This window comes from Suncus etruscus, chromosome 11 (assembly GCF_024139225.1).
Source record: "Suncus etruscus isolate mSunEtr1 chromosome 11, mSunEtr1.pri.cur, whole genome shotgun sequence".
NCBI classification, from domain to species: Eukaryota; Metazoa; Chordata; class Mammalia; order Eulipotyphla; family Soricidae; genus Suncus; species Suncus etruscus.
In genome coordinates, this window is record NC_064858.1 from 39,051,429 (window position 1) to 39,066,934 (window position 15,506).

Sequence of the window (15,506 nt, forward strand, 5' to 3'; positions counted from 1 at the left end):
AAGAGACTGGGTTATCGAAGCACATGTGGGCAGCTACTACCTATCTATGGATGCTGATAGTTAGCCTCCTGATGTGAGCCACCTCACATTCCTCCTGTGAGCCATCTAGTATCATTGTAGTCTAGACTCCACCCAAAATTATTTACCTCTGGAGCTGACACAGCTCTGTCCCAATGCCCTTTGGTAGATTCCTGTTAAGTTAAGCTGGTAGTTTTTTTTTTTTATTTTTGTATTCATCTCTGAACTTCTTAAAGCCAACAGAGGGTAGTAGAACCACTCTTGATCCTAGCTGCAAATGCCGTTCACACCAGCGAAGATGGGTCCATTCCAACATGTCCTTACCAACATGTACAAAGGCGTTGAATTCTGCTCCAAAAGACCCTGTCCTTCAGATTGCAGCAGACTGACAATTCAAGCTTGTAGTTATTGCTAGCTCGAAATCAATGGAATCTCCTCCAAAGTGGGCACACTGGACTTAATTTCTAACCTAAGCTGGAGAACACTTAGTACAAGGAAATCAAAAGAGTTTTGTTTGTGCCTGTTGTAATCCACAGTATCAGAAAAAGACTAGTGTCTGGCAATATACATTATAGACAGGGCTCATTTGTTTACAGTCAGCTAGAAGTAATCATTTACAAGAAAACAACTGGGTGCTGACACCCCAGAAATACAATGATTAGCAGCCATCCTAAAAGTGAGCCTTGACCATCAAGCCATGGTTTGAAAGAGTCATTTAAAAACTGCCATGGGAAAATTAAAAAATTCCCATTATGGATTGAAATATTTCCCAATGATGATCAGCTTCTAAATAAGTGAACAGGTACATGCGATCATAATCGCCAATCATTGTCCAAGTCAGTTAGACTGTGATGCCACATCCACTGCCAGAAACCAGAAACTGTGAACCTTGGGCTCAAGTCCAGGTGAGCTAGACATTGATGCTATAGTAGCAATTAGGTACTGTGTCACAAATCACTTGTTGCCATTTAGGTGAAAAATAAGGTTCCTCGGCTGATAATTTCAAATAGGAGCCCAAGACTGCTGTTTAGCACACTCAGAATTCAAAATTTCACTGTTAGTTTAATGAAACACTAGGGAAAAATGAAAGTATTCAACGTAACTAGACAGAAGTTCAAGGAAGTCCTCAATTGTGTCAGAACTTTTGAGATAGCTAAGCAAGACTTCAGAGCAGCAATACAATGTTCACTGAACTGAGAAAAAAATAGAAGAAATAGTTAATATACTTGAGAAATACTAATAGAAAAACAGAAATAACTCATTCAAAATTAGATTAACATCCCCAATGAATATCAATGAAATATCCCTAATAAATACCAATAAGAACATCCTCAGAACAATCTTAGCAAAACAAGATTTAATAAATACAAAAGGAACAAACACCATGATCAAGTAAATCAGAGTAAACTAATCAGTAAGAGGAAAAACTTAAAGCACATGACCATATAAACAGAGGTAGATACATCTTTGAGCAAGATTCAATTTCTGTCTCTAGAGCAATAGTACAGAGGGTAGGGTGCTTGCCTGGCATGCAGTTAACCTGGCTTCATTTCCTAGCACCACATATGATTCCTGGAGCCCACCGGGAGTGATCCCCCAAATCAACAACCTCTGGCGGTGTTTATTTTACAATATTTGTCTATTATGTAGTTAAATTTATAGAGTGATGCATGTCAATTATATCTCACTGAAGCTGTGAGGTAGGAGAGCCCAACCTTGACAAAAATGAGGCAATCACTGGGAGCAATGACCCTTTTAGGGAATCTATGCCCAGTTCTGAACTCTTATTGGAGGCCTTGGGGGTTTATCTGCTTTGCAAATAACAACCACATAAATTCTGGTGAGTTTAGAGAGCACATGGACCAGGCTGAGGGCAAGGCACTGGACTCAACAGAATCTCTGAGATTTTTGCCTCACTATGGGGAAAGACAGGCAACCTCATTCAATTCTTTGGTTAATCCTTTTTATCCTGTTTTCTATCAGTGACTCTGATTCTGCAGAACCGTAAGTCTCCCCTAGTTTCTTTTTTAAGAATAAATTCTTCCAGTTTCTTTCTTATATTTTTAAGTTTGTCATTCCTAGTAAATGCTAGCTTATATTATAAATGCTTAAGTCTTTTCTTTCTTTTGTCATACATTTGAAATGATTTTTCCCATAGGGTGAGCATCATAAATATAATGAGTAGAACCAACTTGTGGTACTTAGGGTTTGCTCTGAGCACCTCTTATTAAAGAAAACATGGATTGTTAAGACATTAGTCTCCTCAGACTTTACCTTCACAGACTCATTTTTAAAATGATAGCATTTCTCTCAAGATTCCCCCTTTGCTTCATTTACAATTTATATCCACCTCCCATTATATTCTACGCAGGGATATTGGACTGTGTGGGGCTTTCCTGTATTTAGTACAGTATGCAAATAATTTAATAGGGTAAAGAACTTAGTCATCTGCATTTTCATTCAATTTCATCCATTTCATTCAGACACAACACAGAACTATTCTGTCCCCTGGAAACCATTATTTTATATTATGTTTACTTAAAAAACATTCCTCATAACTATATGGTCAAAAGACAAAAGAGGTATTTTCTTCACCTTATTCAGAAAGCCTTACCTTCTTACTCTATCATTAGTACTTGTGTAAATATATGATAATTATTACTCAAGAGACACAATAATTGTTTACTCCTGAGGCAGATTCGGAGAGATAAAAGCTATGGTAGAACATGATCAGAAAGAGAAAATTAAAATTCATCAGTTTAATATTTGCTGATGTAATCACTCACCAAAGGTAAATGTTTAAAATGCAAATGTCTATGATTGAGCAATGTATCAAAATATTTTAGTTGCTCACTACAGACTACAGACGAAATCTTGGGCAACTTATTTAGCACTGATGAGTACCAATTTCATTATTTATTAAATAAATAGCAAATCTTGGAGCCAGTGAGGTGGCGCTAGAGGTAAGGTGTCTGCCTTGCAAGCGCTATCCAAGGAAGAACTGCGGTTCGATCCCCAGCGTCCCATATGGTCTGCCCAAGCCAGAGGGCAATTTCTGAGCTCTTAGCCAGGAATAACCCCTGAGCATCAAACGGGTGTGACCCCCCCCAAAAAAAAACCCAAATAAATAGCAAATCTTTGTGAACTAGCAGATATATCAAACATTTTTAATTGGTTTTATTTAATTAAAGTAACAGGATTTACAAAGTTATTTATAGTTGAATTTTAGACATAACATTTTTTAGGACCAATCACCCAAAGGGGTTAACTACCAGTGTCCCCAGATTCCCTTCCACATTCTCAGCCTGCCTCCTTGGCAGACACATTGTAAAGTTTGGTTGGTATATGTATAACTATGGTGGAGAGAAGTGTTCAGCTAAGAGAAGGTGCTGAAAGGTGGTAAGGTGTTATGCATGAAAACTATCAGTAATATAAACAACAATGCAAAAAAAATCCTTAAAAATATATGCACCTCTTATAGAAACAGAAGATGACTGAAGGTATTTGCCTTGCACATGAAAAATTTTCATTTGATTTCTGCCAACATGTATGGCCCTTTGAGCAACCCCATAAATAGTTACTAACCACAAATCCAGTAGTAATCTCTTGCGCCAGTCTGGTATAGCAAAAAAAAAAAATTTTTACACATTCACGAAGAGACACATATCACTACATCACATTAAAGAACCAAAGTAAATAAAATTCTCACTCTTTACTAATTTGTGATAGAACTTCTATTTTTCTCAGTGCATTAGTTCCTGATATAGAACTGATTGTTGCAATATACATTGTTATAGAAAATACATTTGGGGCCCGGAGAGATAGCACAGCGGTGTTTGCCTTGCAAGCAGCCGATCCAGGACCTAAGGTGGTTGGTTCAAATCCCGGTGTCCCATATGGTCCCCCGTGCCTGCCAGGAGCTATTTCTGAGCAGACAGCCAGGAGTAATCCCTGAGCACCGCCAGGTGTGACCCAAAAAACCAAAAAAAAAAAAAAAAAAAAAAGAAAATACATTTGGGTTTGAAAATGCTGACTGTCCTCTATTTTTCATATTGAGTTTTTTATTCCGCTTCTCAGCAAATACATGGTGCTGGTGCCCTCCCTGCTCCAACTAGGAGAGGGCCCCAGCAGAGCTGCCTCCTGCTGAAATTCTTGAATAAGTCAGTGACTGTAAGTGCTTCCCTGGAGTCTCTCACAGGAAACCAAAGTCTCTTCACAGACCTAGTGGCTGACAAGGACATATTCCAATGTGTTCACTTCCCTGTGAGTACTAGTTGTCCACCCCTGTTTGATACTTGACATTGAGTAAGGATGGAAATGTAAGTGGAACACCAAAAACTACTTAGTGAGTCCTTCAGAAAGGAATAATGAGAGTGAATTTCCAACTAGCTACTAAAAAACAAATTTTGGATTTTCCATATGAAGAAAAGAAAAATTTAAAAAACAAATTTTGAATTTTCCATATGAAGAAAAGAGAAATTTAAGCTTGTTAAAAAAATTTTATTGTTCATCAAAATAGAATCCTGTAGCTTTCGACACGTAATTTCTTTTTAAGAGCAAGGTTGAAAAAGACCTAAAAACAATACAAAAATTATAATGTTGCAGAATTTTCCTCTTGTACTGGATTTTCGGTGCTTTCTTCATCTGAATGTGTGAAATGATACAAGAAACTACAAATAAACATCCTCTACCTCTGTAAGCTTTCCAAACTTGAGATACTCATATTATCCCACATTTTTTCCAGAAATGTTTCTATTTTTCTATTTAATCCTTCAGAAAAAGTTCAAAGGGGTATAATTGAATAATTCGTTTCTGGTAAGCCATATTTGAATTCCCTCAATAGCTTTTGTTTTTGTTTTTTGTTTTTGGGCCACACCTGGTGACGCTCAGGGGTTACTCCTGGCTGTGCCCTCAGAAATCGCTCCTGGCTTGGGGTACCATATGGGACGCTGGGGGGATCAAACCTCGAATGAACCGATGTCAGTCCTAGATCAGCTGTGTGCAAGGCAAACACCCTTCCGCTGCGCTACTGCTCTGGCCCCATCTATCTGTAGCTATTTTTACTGGTACATTTCTCCTACATTTAAAATTACCATATTCATATTTATATCTAGAGTAGTATTCATATTTACCAACCCAGATCTCATGAAGATGAGAGAGAGAAAGAGAGAGAGAGAGTGAGAGAGAGAGAGAGAGAGAGAGAGAAATGGAGAGAGAGGGAGGGTGGGAGAGAGAGAGAGAGAGAGAGAGAGAGAGAGAGAGAGAGAGAGAGAGAGAGAGAGAGAGAGAGAGAGAGAGAGATTGGCAGTAGATGAGGACTCGAGGTCAATAATGTGTTCCTCAGCAATGCAATGCCTTTTATTTTTTAGGTCCCAAGTATCTCATCCTCTTCAGAGGTGGTGTTTCTTACTGTTCAGATAAAAGGATCAACACAATACTTGAGGAAGAAGAAAGCAATACTGGTAAAGAAGGCTCAAAGTCTGGTCTTTATTCAGACAGACAAAGCCATCTATAAACCAGGGCAGACAGGTATGTAGAAAAATCCCACTGGTTGGAGCAGGATTAAGAAGGGCTGCGTACTCAAAATCACTGTCACCTCCTCTGCCTATTAGCCTACAATCAAATTACCTTCTCTATCTTGCCTGATTCTTATGAGAGAGGATTTTTTTTTTTCAGTACAATTTTGCACTGTCTCTGTGGATGAAAATTTTTGCCCCTTAAGTGAACTGGTAAATATCTCAAAAACTGATTTGGGTGGAGGATGGAATGGAGGTGAATGAAGTGGAAAGGGCAAGGAAAGACAAGATAAAGGGGGTGAGTCTTCTTTACATGACTGAAACCCAAGTACAATTATATATGTAATCAAGGTGTTTAAATAAAGATATTAATTTAAAAAATAAAAAAGACATTTCTTTTAGAAACTGGTCCCACATCTCTACAGATCCAGTTTTATACAAGACATAATTGTAGGGAAGAAAATGAGAAAGCATTTTGTCTTAGCATAGCAATTAGTCAGTTTTTACCTGAACACACTAAATTAAACATAATGCAATAGTACAATAAAACAGGTGCTGAGAAAAAGTGTAGTTCAGTGGTAGAATACATGTGTGAAGTTTGATTCAATCCCTGGCACTGTGGGATGAAAAATCTAGGAGCTATTTATATCCATATTTTCAATAGTTTATGTTTTGAAAACACCAAAGTGCACTGAAACCCAATCTTAAACAACTTTGTAATTGTGTATCTCAGGGTGATTCAATTAAAGAATTTATTTTAAAAAAGAAAATAAATAAATTTTGGATGGGTTCAATTAAAAAATTTAAAGCAAACACAATGAAGTGTTAATATGTAATTTTACAAATGCATGTATAATATCTTGATAAGAATGTTCTGTTCAGATTTAAAATTCTGTAAAAAATTTTATAATTTTATATTTATTACCATCCAGTATGATTGGGTTATAAAATCATAGTTGATTTAAGGAAATGATCAACACTGGTTTGATCCCCAGAAACTCATATGGTCCCCAGAACAACTGCCAGTAGTGATCCCTGAATATAGAGCCAGGAGCAAGTCTTAGCGCTGCTGAATGTGGCTCAAAACCAAATCAAAATTTTAAGATTAGATTAGTTTATACATATTTAATCAATAAACAATGATCTCCGAAAGATACACAGCAAAGCAGCAACAAAAGGCCAAAGGCAACGTAATAGAAATATGGATTCACACAATTGAGTTGGGGAGGGAGATTGAAAGGAGGAGGATTTGAGTCTTGATGAGAGAGATGGGTACATGGTGATGGATATGATGTTGAAATTATATGATGGAATTATATAGCAATATTGTAACTCACAAAACTTCTATTATTAAAAAATATTGATAACTAAAAAAACCACCAAAGCATTTCACTACTTCTCAATATAGATACTTATAACAGTATATATTATAAAATCATAATATACACTTATATATTATAAATGTACTTATATAATACATTATACAAGGTTTACAATAATGGTATTTTTACAAATAAACTTTTATATTATAGATATACAACTATACTTTATAACATAGATGGTATGTGTTTATAACATCATATATTATGTGTATAGTGTGCTGTAAATAAATATTTTAAGCACGTAACATATGTTATATAAAATACGTTGTGATATATGTTAAATATAAAAATTCATTTTATGTTAATTTTTTCTTTGTCTATCCTCCAGTATTAAGGCAAAAGAACCAAAGTTACTATTAAATGGATATTTTAAAATAAAAACAAATCATGTGTTTAACTTTTAACCAAATATTTCTGGGAAGTCTCATTCTATTGGATCTAAATAATTATTAATTTTTTAATATTTAAGTAAACATCATAGTCATATTCTTTGCTAGTGAATTTTAGAAACTAATGTTGGTGAGTAAAAATAACTTAATGTTAATATAAAATATTCATCAATGATATTTTTTAGGAAAATGGCAATACAATCACTATTGAAGTACAACTTACAGGTTTTCCTAAGGAATTCCATTTATTTGATGTTTCAAGTTAAATGTTAGTATATATCCATTAGGACCAGTAAAATTATTCTAATCATATCTCTTTCTTTTTTTATTTAAATAGATTCCACTAGTATACCTTGAGGTTAGCATCATATAGATTATCTTATAAGTCAATCACTACATTAAGAGTACTAAGTTTTGATATTATCCCACACAGATAAACTGCTACTTAAAATTCTTTCAGAGTTTTCTACTTTCAGTGCTAAATTGATAAAATTTATCTTTGTTCTGCATTTGTCTTTCTGAATTTCACTTACTCCCTTTTAGAGTTATTTATTTTGTCCTTATAATATCATTGACAATAAATTATTCTTCATGTTATTTATATACCTCCAGAATCCAAAGAAAAATAGAATTGGACAATGGCAGAGTCTCAAAATGGAGAATTGCCTCCAACACCTAGCCTTTCCTCTCTCATTAAAGCCCATTCAGAGCTCTTACAATTTGGTGGTACAGAAGGAAGATGGCCAAAGAGCATTCTTTCACTGTGAAGGAATTTGGTATGACTTATGAAAGATGAAAAGAACAAATTTGGGGCCAATATTATGAACTCATTTAGATTCTTAGGATTCAGACATATTGAACTTGGATAAGTGCTGCAGAGTGTGACCAAAAACCAAAAAAAAAAAAAAAATCCAGAGCCAAGTAATATCAAAATAAAATATTTGGGATATTTTATTTGGAATTTGGAACATCAAATAAAGCAGCTGTCTATGCATGTCAACTTCCCCTGGCAATATCTGACCCAAACTCCAGACCTTCTTATACTTGCGTACCATTGTCTAAATCTCTCTTCCTTGACTGCATCTACCCTTTTCTCCAAAATATTTTGATCTGATTATTAATATAAACATCTTGAGGTTGGAGAGATAGTACAGCAGGCAAAGTACTTTCTTTGCAAAAAGCCATCCAAATTTTAATCCCCAGCATCTTATATGATCTACTGAGCAACACCAAAAGTGATCCCTAAGCAGAGAACTTAGAATAAGCACTGACCACAGCTGGGTGTGATCCACCCCTACCACAAAAAATGGCATAGATCTGAATCTAATATTATCTAATGTTTTTCTTTTCTTATTTCTCTTTTTAAATCAATATCTTTATTTAAGCACCAGGATTACAAACATGTTTGTAATTGGGTTTCAGTTATAAAAAAGAGCAACCCTCTTAACCAGTGCAATATTTTCACCACTGATGCCCCTCATTTCCCTCTCCAACTTATTGCCTGTCTTTGAGACAGGCATTCTTTTTTCTTTTCTTTTTTGTTTTTTTGGGCCACACCCGTTTGATGCTCAGGGCTTACTTCTGGCTAAGCACTCAGAAATTGCCCCTGGCATGGGGGGACTATGTGGGATGCAGGGGGATCAAACCATGGTCCTTCCTTGGCTTGCGCTTGCAAGGCAGACACCTTACCTCTAGCGCCAGCGCCACCTTGCCGGTCCCGAGACAGGCATTCTATTTCTCTCAGTCAATACCATTGTAATGATAGTTGTTAGTGTAGTTATTTCTCTAACTGACCCACCACTCCTTGTGGTAAGCTTCATACTATGGGCTGGTCCTTCCAGCCCTTATTTCTATTGTCTCTGTGTATTATTAATATACTATCTTTTATTTTTCTTAAATTCCATAGATGAGTGAGACTATTCTGTGTCTTTCTCTCTCCTTCTGACATATTTTACTCAGCATAATTGTTACCCCCCACTTAGGGGGGCACGCACCAGACATGGCTTTTTGCCTTCCTGGTACAGTGTCTAATTTTTCCTCCCAAGAATTATTTGCCAAAAGGCCCGTTCAGAAAAGTCAACTATTGACCATTTACATGGATTATTGGCTATAATTCTGTGACATTACATTCTCTTTATTTGAATTTTGTTCCTTTTCTTGTACAGAAATTTGGCTTTAGCTTCTCTTCACTCACAAAGGAATTTCAGTACCAAAGCCCGCCAAAAGTTCCCTGCTGGCTAGTTTATTTGTGACTCATATTTCTAGTATAACCTGGTGCCAGTAGCCTGTTTTTCTGAGTCTTGCTCTTGGTGGTAAACAATTATTTCTCTCCCCCCAAAAATCTATTTTCTGGCAACTAGATAAACATCATAAATATTTCTATCTCTCTCCTCCTGTTTCCTTGTCAAACCTGTTTTTCTGCTTACCTAAAAACAATTCCATCACCAACCTCCAACAGGGGTCTTTCTCACCTATAGGACAGTCATTTGAAATGTAGATTCTAGGCCTGTTTCCCCATTGTACTGCTCTCTTACTCTTTGTTCTCCCTGACAACACCCTGCATACCAGAGCTTGTGCTTAAAATATCATCAGCTGAAAAATAAATTTGTCTCTCGTCCCTTGGATGTGGGTCCCCATACAATTCATTGTGTGTGGTCTCATTTATTTCATTTTCATATTTCATATTTGTCTGCCTTGTGTACCTGCTTATTCCTAGTGAGATTTATCTAACCCACTAAGTTTTTGCTTAAGGATGCTAACACGTCTGCAGCATATAATAGTTTCCATGATCATCCATATATAGAAAAATTTCATGACTTCATTTTTCCTGATGGCTGCATAATATTCCATTGTGTAGATGTACCACAGTTTCTTTAGCCACTCTTCTATTATTGAACATCTGAGTTGTTTCTAGATTCTGGATATTGTAAGTAGTGCTGCAATGAATATAAGTGCACAGAAGTTATTTTTGTATTTTGTTATGGCCCTAGGGTATATCCCTAGGAGTTGTATGGCTGGATCATATGGGAGCTCATTTTACATTTTTTGAGGAATCTCTGTATTGTTTTCCATAAAGGTTGGATAAGACAACATTCCCACCAGCAATGAATGAGAGTTTCTTCTCCCCACATACCAGCTAGCACTAATTGTTCTTATTCTCTGTGATGTGTGCCTGTCTCTGTGCATGAAATGTTACGTCATAGTTGTTTTGATTTGCATCCCTCTGATGATTAGTGATGTAGAACTTTTTTTTGTTTGTTTTTTCGGGTCACACCCATTTGATGCTCAGGGGTTACTCCTGGCTAAGCACTCAGAAATTGCCACTGGCTTGGGAGGACCACATAGGATGCCGGGGGATCAAACCGCAGTCACAATCTTTCTTGGCTAATGCTTGCAAGGCAGACACCTTACCTCTTGCGCCACCTCACCGGCTAGAACATTTTTTATGTGTCTTTAGGCCATTTGTATTTCTTCTTCAAGGAATTGTCTATTCATTTTATTTCCCCATGTTTTGATGAGATTATGTTTTTTTTTTTTCTTGTTAAGTTCTGTCAGTACCTTTATATCTTAGATATTAGCCCTTAATCTAATGGGTATTGGGTGAATATTTTCTCCAATTCTGTGGGTGTCCTCTATATTTTAGTCACTATTTCCTTTGAGGTGCAGAAGCTTCTCGGCTTAATATAGTCTCACCTGTTTTTCTCCACTTCTCCTTGTTTGGGCAGTGCTGTTTCCTCCTGGAAGATGCCTTTAGTCTCAGTATCATGTAGTGTTTTTACCTACGTTTTCTTCCAGATACTGTATGGTTAAGAATCTGATATAGAGGTCTTTAATTCATTTGGATTTTTTCTTTGTGCATGGAGTTAGATGGAGGTCTGAATTCACTTTTTTGCATGTGGCTGACCAGTTTTCGCAAAACCACCTGTTGGAGAGGCTTTCCTTGCTACATTTTGTGTTTCATGCCCCCTTTATCAAAGATTAATTGATTGTATGTCTGGGGAACTTTCTCTGAAAATTCAAGTCTTTTCCACTGATTTGAGTGTCTGTCTTTATTTTAATATTGAGTTATTTTAATGACTATTGCTTTGTAGTGGAATTTAAAGTTGGGAAAAGTGATGCCTCCCATAAACCTTTCCACAGAGATTGTTCTAGCTATTTGTAGGTGTTTTCTAAATATAGTAATATGTTATCTACAAACAGTAGATGAATATTAAATAAATAATATAAATAAATAATAATATAATATATTATATATAATAATATAAATAATAATAAATTCCTATCTAGATGCCCTTGATATCTTTTTCTTTCCTGTTATGGCAATTACTTCTAGTACTTTATTGAATAGGAGTGATGAGAGGGGCAGCCTTGTCTTGTACCAGATTTCAGAGCAAAGACTTTTAGTTTATCCCCAGTGAGAATAATATTTGCTATTGAATTGTGGTGGATGGCCTTGACTATATTGAGAAAAGCTCCTTCCATTTCCATCGTGTTGAGAGTTTTTATCATGATTGGGTATTGGACCTTACTGAATGCTTTCTCTGCAATCATTGATATGACTTTATGGATTTTATTTTTCTGTTTGTTGATATGGTGTATTATGTTGATTTATTACATATGTTAAACCATCCAACCATGGAATAAAGCCTACTTGGTCATGTTGTATGACCTTCTTGATAAGGCGTTTGATCCTATTTGCAGGATTTTGTTAAAGATCTTTGCTTCCGTGTTCATCAGGAAACTAGGTCTGTTGTTCTGTTTTTGCAGCATCTCTCTGATTTTGGTGATGTTAGCTTCAGACAAACTATTGGGGAATGTTTCTGTTTCTTCATTTTCCTGAAAAAGCCTGAGAAGGATTGGTAGTAGTTTCTCTTGAAAGGTTTGAAAGAATTTATTAGTGAATCCTTCTTACCTGGGCTTTGGGGAAGACTTTTGATTACCATTTTAATTTCCTCAATAGTATTTTTTTTGTATTACCAATTAATTTATTTCTGCTTTAAGCCTTGTTATTTCCTTCTGCCTATCTATTTTTGGTTCCTTTTATTGATCACTTTTATTTTTTTGGTTTTTGGTTTTTAGGTCACACCATGTGACACTCAGGAGTTACTTCTGGCTATATGCTAAAAAATAGCTCCTGGCTCCTGGGACTACATGGGACACCAGAAATTGAACCCAGGTCCGTTCTAGGCCAGCTTTGTGTAAGGCAAACACTCTACTATTGTGCTATTGCTCTGGCCCCCTTTGTTGATCAATTTCTAAATTTATTTTATTGGCTGTGTTATTAAGCTTTTTAAGTAAGCCCATTCTTCCTTCCTGATGTGTGCCTGCATAGCTATAAATTTTCCTCTTAGTACTGCTTTTGCTGTGTCTCACAAAGTCTGATCATTTGTGTCTTCATTTGCATTTGTTTCCAGGAATGTTTTTATTTCCTCTTTTATTTCATCTCTGATGCACAGGTTGATCAGTAGTGAGCTTTTTAATTACCATATTTTAAAGTTTTTCTTCTGTGTCCTTTTGTAGTTCACTTCAATTTTAGTGCCTTGTGATTTGAGAAGATAGTTTGTACAATTTCTCTCCTCTTGATTTTATGGAGGTATATTTTATTGGCCAGCATGTGGTCTATCCTGGAGAATGACCCATGTGCTTTGGAGAAGAATATGTATCTAGTTTTCTGAGGCTGGAGTGCCCTCTGTATAACTACAAACTCCAAAAACCAATAAATAAATAAATAAATAAATAAATAAATAAATAAATAAATAAATAAATAAATAAATAAATAAGAATAGGGGCCAGAGAGATAGCACAACAGAATTTGCCTTGCAAGCAGCCGATCCAGGACCTAAGGTGATTGGTTCAAATCCCGGCATCCCATCGTGGTCCCTCATGCCGGGCAGGAGCTATTTCTGAGCAGATAGCCAGGAGTAACCCCTGAGCACCCAAAAACCAAAAATAATAAAATAAAATAAAATAAAAATATATATCTACAAAGTGACTCCCATTTCTCCTTTTAGGGTTAGTATATTCTTTTTCTTTTTTAGGGTTAGTATATTTTTGTTAGGTTTCATAATGGCTGACCTATCAAGGTATGATAGAGCAGTGTTGAGGTCTCCCCTATTTTTGTGTTGTCATCAATGTCTTTTTTTACATTTGTCAATAATATTTTAAAATATTTTTCTGGTCTCTCATTGGGTGCATATATATTTAGGAGTGTGAATTCTTCTTGTTGTATTTATCCCCTGATTATTACAAAATGTCCATCTTTGTCCCTTATAACTTTTAGAAGTCTAATGTTTGTGTCATCTGATATTAATATGGCCACTCCAGCTTTTTAAAAGAGTTGTTTGCTTAGATGATGTCCTAAAATTTTGATTTTGAGTTTGTATTTGTTCTGATTATTTAGATGTGTTTCCTGTAGGTAGCAGAATGTCAGATTCAGCTTTTGGGTCCAATTTGCCTTTCTGTCTCTTTTAACTGGTACATTTAGTCTATTGACATTGAGAGAGATAATTGTCATGGAATTTAGTATTTGTAGAAGTTTGGTATGTCTTTTGGTCTGTCTTGTCTTAAAGTAGACCTTTCTTTTGTCATTTTACTAACTTTTTTTTATTTTGGGGACCACATCCGGTGACACTCAGGGCTTACACCTGGCTATGCACTCAGAAATCTCCCCTTGCCAGGCTACAAAATTAACACACAAAAATCAATGGCCTTTCTATACACCAATAGTAATGAGGAAGAAATGGACATTAAGAAAACAACCCCATTCACAATAGTGCCACACAAACTCAAATATCTTGGAATCAACTTGACTAAAAATGTGAAGGACCTATACAAAGAAAACTATAAAACTCTGCTCCAAGAAATAAGAGAGGACACGCGGAAATGGAAACACATACTCTGCTCGTGGATTGGCAGGATTAACATCATCAAAATGGCAATACTCCCCAAGGCATTATACAGATTTAATGCCATCCCTCTAAAGATACCCATGACATTCTTCAAAGAAGTGGATCAGGCACTTTTGAAATTCATTTGGAACAATAAACACCCTTGAATAGCTAAAGCAATCATTGGGAAAAAGAATATGGGAGGAATTACTTTCCCCAACTTTAAACTGTACTACAAAGCAATAGTTATCAAAACAGCATGGTATTGAAATAAGGACAGGCCCTCAGATCAGTGGAACAGGCTTGAATACTCAGAAAATGTTCCTCAGACATACAATCACCTAATTTTTGATAAAGGAGCAGGAAACCCTAAATGGAGCAGGGAAAGCCTCTTCAACAAGTGGTGTTGGCACAATTGGATAGCCGCTTGCAAAAAATTGAACTTAGACCCCAGCTAACATCATGTACGAAGGTAAAATCCAAATGGATTAAAGACCTCGATATCAGCCCCCAAACCATAAGATATATAGAACAGCACATAGGTAAGACACTCCAGGACATTACAGGCATCTTCAAGGAGGAAACTGCACTCTCCAAGCAAGTGAAAGCAGAGATTAACAGATGGGAATATATTAACCTGAGAAGCTTCTGCACCTCAAAGGAAATAGTGCCCAGGATACAAGAGCCACCCACTGAGTGGGAGAAACTATTCACCCAATACCCATCAGATAAGGGGCTAATCTCCAAAATATACAAGGCACTGACAGAACTTTACAAGAAAGAAACATCTAATCCCATCAAAAAATGGGGAGAAGAAATGAACAAACACTTTGACAAAGAAGAAATACAAATGGCCAAAAGACACATGAAAAAGTGCTCCACATCACTAATCATCAGAGAGATGCAAATCAAAACAACGATGAGATACCACCTCACACCACAGAGAATGGCACACATCACAAAGAATGAGAATAAACAGTGTTGGCGGGGATGTGGAGAGAAAGGAACTCTTATCCACTGCTGGTGGGAATGCCGTCTAGTTCAACCTTTATAGAAAGCGATATGGAGATTCCTCCAAAAACTTGAAATCGAGCTCCCATATGATCCAGCTATACCACTCCTAGGAATATACCCTAGGAACACAAAAATACAATACAAAAACCCCTTCCTTACACCTATATTCATTGCAGCACTATTTACCATAGCAAGACTCTGGAAACAACCAAGATGCCCTTCAACAGACGAATGGCTAAAGAAACTGTGGTACATATACACAATGGAATATTATGCAGCTGTCAGGAGAGATGAAGTCAT

At 36.3% G+C, this 15,506-nt stretch overlaps 1 protein-coding gene and 1 pseudogene across 1 annotated transcript in view; both read left to right on the forward strand.

Moving 5' to 3' along the window:
- Nucleotides 1–1,936: 1,936 nt before the first annotated feature.
- On the forward strand, nucleotides 1,937–8,101 carry LOC126022060 (pregnancy zone protein-like; annotated as a pseudogene).
- A 3,861-nt stretch (nucleotides 8,102–11,962) lies between these two features.
- The window catches only part of LOC126022061 (pregnancy zone protein-like), a 33,949-nt gene continuing 30,405 nt past the window's right edge, over nucleotides 11,963–15,506 (forward strand). The window contains 1 exon segment of the mRNA XM_049782927.1: nucleotides 11,963–12,050. Within this exon segment, the coding sequence (XP_049638884.1) occupies nucleotides 11,963–12,050 (88 nt within the window).